This window comes from Saccopteryx leptura, chromosome 3 (genome assembly GCF_036850995.1).
Source record: "Saccopteryx leptura isolate mSacLep1 chromosome 3, mSacLep1_pri_phased_curated, whole genome shotgun sequence".
NCBI lineage: Eukaryota > Metazoa > Chordata > Mammalia > Chiroptera > Emballonuridae > Saccopteryx > Saccopteryx leptura.
The window spans coordinates 109,715,653-109,720,339 of record NC_089505.1 but is presented as its reverse complement, the minus strand read 5'-3'; the positions used below and the strand labels follow the sequence as shown (position 1 = coordinate 109,720,339).

Sequence of the window (4,687 nt, the reverse complement as noted above, 5' to 3'; positions counted from 1 at the left end):
AAAACCATTCTGTCTTTACAGTGGATGCAGATGGGAGGGGCCCAGTGGGATGTTAGGCCTATGGGGTGGGAGAGGAGGGGCAGATCGGGAGGCATTTTAAGGGGCTGAATTAGTGGGATTGGGGTGTGGTGGGTTGGGAGATGGGGGAACGAGGATGTCAGGCCAGCTCCTGGCTTGGACAGCTGGGTTGGGGCGTGATCTGTGAGGAGGGCAGGTTTGGGAGTTGCCTGGGAGCCTCCTGGAGGGGGGTCCTGTGGGCACCTGGTGGAGCTCTGGGACTCAGGAGGGTCCAGGTTGGAGGTGAGGTTTGGGGAGTGCCAAGGTCTGAGTGGTGGGGTGGGGTGGGGGTGGGAGTGGGGGTAGGGGAGAATGAAGGAATGTGTATCCAATAAAGAGAAGGAAAATTCCTCAAACTTGAGGATCCATAGGACCCTTTGGCTTGGACGCTTTCAGTGGGTACCTGGCCTGTGGGGATGTGCCTCCTGACACCCTGGTGGATGCTCATCCTGGGCTCTCTCAGCACCGTCCCACCTCCGCTAGGGCTCCCCTCCTACGGCAGAGGACACTCACCACCTGAGACCGGTGCCGCGCAGGGCTAGGGCGGCCCGGGTGGGCGAGGCAGGGGCCTCCTGGGCAACATGCATTCATCTGAGGGACCCGTGCTGGGCACAGGGTCTCCCGGGGTCCCTCTCCTGCCTTGGCCAGCTGGTTGCAGTGTCCAGAAACCCCTGAAGCAGTCTCTGCTTTGGGTATTCCCCATCACGTCCTGGGGGCACACTCTGTGTGTGTGAGTATGAGTGTGTGTGGTGTGTGACGGGTGAACCAGGATCTGAGGTTCTGGGGCTCACTGAGTGGTCTTGGCCTCCTCTCCAAGGTCCATTGTGAAGCCCCTGCTTTCCTACCCATCACCCCCACCTGGTGGTCTACAAGGTACTGAGAAAATCACATTTATTAAGGGTTTTGACATACCCTATTACCATATATAAAACCCCTGCCATCCAACCTCCCTCCCCTGGGGCTCAGGACCCTGAGACAGAACTGCCCCCAGTGCTGGCCCTGAGGTGGGCTTCCTGAGCCCCACGCGCCAGCTTCCTCACATGCCCTGCTGCAGAGAAGCTGCCACTGCCCTGGCATTAGGGCGCACGCAGGTGGGGGACCTAGTGGCCCCAGTGCCAACCTCACATGGTTACCCACCTATATCCACTGTGACCGAGCTGGCCTTCTTTAGGACAGAGTTCCCATCTCGGGGGTGCTCTCCCTGGGAGAGGGCGTGTGGCGGGCACGAGTCACGCAGGCGACTCTGGCGCTGAGACCAACGGCGACGGTGGCCCATGCTCTCCAGGCACCTCTTGCCCAACAGGTAGGTGACCTCACTGAGGTTGAGCAGGATGCAGATCACAGCTGTGGCCACCATGAAGTAGGTAAAGACCTTCTTCTCAGTGGGCCGGGAGATGTAACAGTCCACGGTGTGGGGGCAGGGCGCCTGGGAGCAGGCCACCACTCGGGGCATGTCGTAATGGCCCTGGTAGAGGCGGTGGAAGATGTACAGGAAGCCAGAGTCCACAGCTGCCTTGAAGATGAGGCTCAGCAAGTACGTCCACCAGAGCCCGCCCCGCTTTTTGTTTGGGTTGTTGTACAAGGACGGGGCGTTGGGTCCGTATTTCAGGCGGTGCCTCCGCTCCCGATCCTGGCGGTAGGCCACGTGCATGACCACCATCAGGGAGGGGCACGTGACCAGGATGAGCTGCAGGGCCCAGAGGCGCACGTGGGACACGGGGAAGAACTCGTCGTAGCAGACGTTGGGGCAGCCCGGCTGCCGGGTGTTGCAGACGAAGTCCTTCTGCTCATCATCCCACACCTCCTCAGCCGCCACCACGTACACCAGCACCCGGAAGATGAACACCACCGACAGCCAGATGCGGCTCAGCGCCGTGGAGTACTTGTTGACGCCACTCAGAAGGCCCTGCAGGAATCCCCAGTTCATGCTGATGGCTCCTCAGGTGGATGGTCCACCTGTGTGCACCCACTGAGGCCCGGGGCCACGAGGCCTGGGAGAACCTGGAAACGGATACCCTTTATTGAAGGTCTGATTGGCAAAATGGTTTCACAACCACAGTGTCATCATGTCCTCACTCGCAATGACTTGGTGGGGCAGGGATGGCCATTATCCCTGTTTCACGGGGGGGGGGAAGCTAAGGCCCAGGGAGGCACCCGCCCAAGGCCCCAAGCTGGAAGTGGCAGAGCTGATCTTGAACTTCTGTCTTCCTGTTCCAAAATCAGGGAATATTTTATTCTATAAAGTGATAGATTCATGTGAAGGATTATTGTTCTGCATTAATATGCCTGCCAACCTCTTTGACCCCAAGCTTCGGCCCCGAGGCTCACTGACTTCTGAAGAAGTAGTAGGAAGGTTTAAACTGAATGAATGATCTACTTTCCCACTGGCTGCCAGGGCAGGGCCAGGGTGGAGTGGGGAGGCATGCATCTTTACCCTCCAGTTTCCTGTTACTGAGCGCCAACATGAATGAGCTAAGCCCTGCGTGGGGTGTGTTCCTGGCAGCCTCTTAGACCCCCGAGTGATAATCATTCTTATGCCCCCTCTCTGGCCCCAGGACATCTCTGCCTTGACCTTCCCACACCAAACAGGCTCTCTCTTTGGAACCCTGGTGGCTTGGTAACATCCTGGCCCTCCATGCTGACCCCCCACCAAGGGTGCTGGTCTCAGTTGCTGACTGTTCGGACCTCTGGAATTCCAACCATTCTGGCTTTAGGGGGGACTGGGGCAGTGACAGAGGCAGGATTCAGGCACGGTCCTCCTGCCACTTACTGTTTCTCTCAGGGACATCCCCTTCTCTGTTTGCTCAGTGGCTGTGAGCCAGGTCTCCTGTGGTTTCCACTCAGGCCCTTGTCCTGTAAGCTCCAGCCTCCACGCCCCCTTCTCCATCTCTGACCCTGGCTCCTCCTCTGTCTCTGATGCAGATCTCAGCATCTTCAGACCTCATGCCCTTGGGACATCCTTTGAGCACCCTCCTTTCAGGTGTCACTGATACTCCTGTGCTTACCTGTCCTCTGTGCCAGATGACCAGCTCCTGGAGGGCAGCCTCCCGGTCTCATGGCCCCGTTTCCCAGACTCAGCACCGGGCCTGGCCCAGTGAACACACAGTAGAGGTTTGCTAGACCGAATCAAAACCCCCATCTTCCTGATCCTTCCTCTTCCCGTCTGTTCTCTGGTACTCTGTCCTCCCCTCAGTCTGGAAGGACATTCTTTGGGACTTCCCTGGGTTTTTTCCCCAGGGATCATCAGTCCCCTCTGCTTTTCCCTGAAGCCTGGTCCATAGCCAGAGGTCCCCTGGGGATCCTCAGCCCTGCTGGTCCCTGCTTCCCAGCCCAGCCTCCTGCCCAATCTGTCCTCACCTTGCTCAGGTCTAGCCGTGCCTCTCCGGTCCCTGGGCTGGTCTGTCTGCCTGAGGGCCTCCCAAAGGCAGCTTTTGTTCCTGACTCCCCCGCTGGGTGGGGCTTTCCGAACCAATGAGCCAAGGTGGGCAGGCTGGCGGGCGGACTTCCCCGGGCACATATTCCGAGCAAACACCCGCGGCTCTTTTCTCCTGGCTTACGCCTCCTCTTCAGCCTGGCTGGCATGGCTGGGTCTGGCTCCCTGATCTGACAGGTATGTGGGTGAGACTGCAGTGGAAGGGGGCAGAAACCTGGTATCCTCATTGCCCAGGCCCAGGTTAGCAACAGTGGGATTGCCCTCACCCCCTTCCCGTTGCCTTATTGCCCCCTGTCCCCCTGCCCCAGTCTTCTCTCCTGCCAGTTGCTCTGGAAGCCTGGTTCTGAAGTCCTCAGCAGCTAACGTCTATGGAAAGGGCAACCTTGGTTCAGCCCAGGATCGCATCCCACCTTGGTGGGCACGTGTCTGGGAAATAGAGCTTGGGCTGCTGCTGAGCCGTGGAGGGGATGGGAGGGGCTGACTATGGTTCTTTTAGACAAGGGAACCCTACTGCCCTGGTGGAGACAAGGAGTGCAGGTTGGCAACATGAAATGCCCCAGTTGGCATGGGTCAGGCATAGCCTCACCATCAGTCTACTGTGGGCCTGGCTCTTGGACCGGACCTCTAGGGAAGCTGGAGAGAGAGAGACCCAGCAGGGGTTGCAGAGTGTGCCTTGGGACAGTGAAGGTTAATGTATAGCCAGGGAGAGGTTTCTCTGCCTCATTTCCCACAGGCATTTATCTCTCACTTCCTAATACCAATGATTAACATTTGTGTGGCCTTTTACAGCCGGCTAACCCCATCCACAGCCATGAGCTCATTAGGTCCCGTCCAAGTCCCGCAGGCTCGGTGTTGTTAACCCCTTTTGGAGAGGAGCTGAAGCCGCTTTCCCGGAGTCCCAGGAGAACTTGGGGGCTTGACTGCAAGTGCTCTGAGTCAAAGTCCATAAACTTTCTATTCTCAAATGCCACTCCCACAGACTAAGACCCGTTCTCTTTGCAGACAACGCAGACCTAAAATTGCAACTGGGGATAAAGTCAGAAGCAGGCAGCATGACCCCCCCCCCCCCTCGGGAGTGCTGGGGACACTTTCTGGGGGAGAGGATGACCGCTCACCTGGCTAGACCAAGTACAACACTCTGCAGGGGCAGAGAGAGTGACCCAGTGATCTGATAAGGGTCACAATGGTCGAAGGACC

General features: G+C 58.2%; 1 protein-coding gene across 2 annotated transcripts; it reads right to left on the bottom strand.

The window, feature by feature from the left end:
- Window positions 1–848: 848 nt before the first annotated feature.
- On the bottom strand, window positions 849–3,461 carry GJB4 (gap junction protein beta 4). Of its 2 annotated transcripts, none has more exons than XM_066372101.1 (2): window positions 3,415–3,461; window positions 849–2,058 (listed from the first exon to the last, which is right to left on the bottom strand). In XM_066372101.1, the coding sequence occupies exon 2, from the start codon at window positions 1,982–1,984 to the stop codon at window positions 1,187–1,189; it is 798 nt and encodes a 265-aa protein (XP_066228198.1). In that variant the 5' UTR covers window positions 1,985–2,058; window positions 3,415–3,461; the 3' UTR covers window positions 849–1,186. The 2 variants fall into 2 exon arrangements, with proteins under 2 accessions (XP_066228198.1, XP_066228199.1); XM_066372102.1 differs by lacking the exon at window positions 3,415–3,461 and adding an exon at window positions 3,063–3,387.
- Window positions 3,462–4,687: the final 1,226 nt, after the last annotated feature.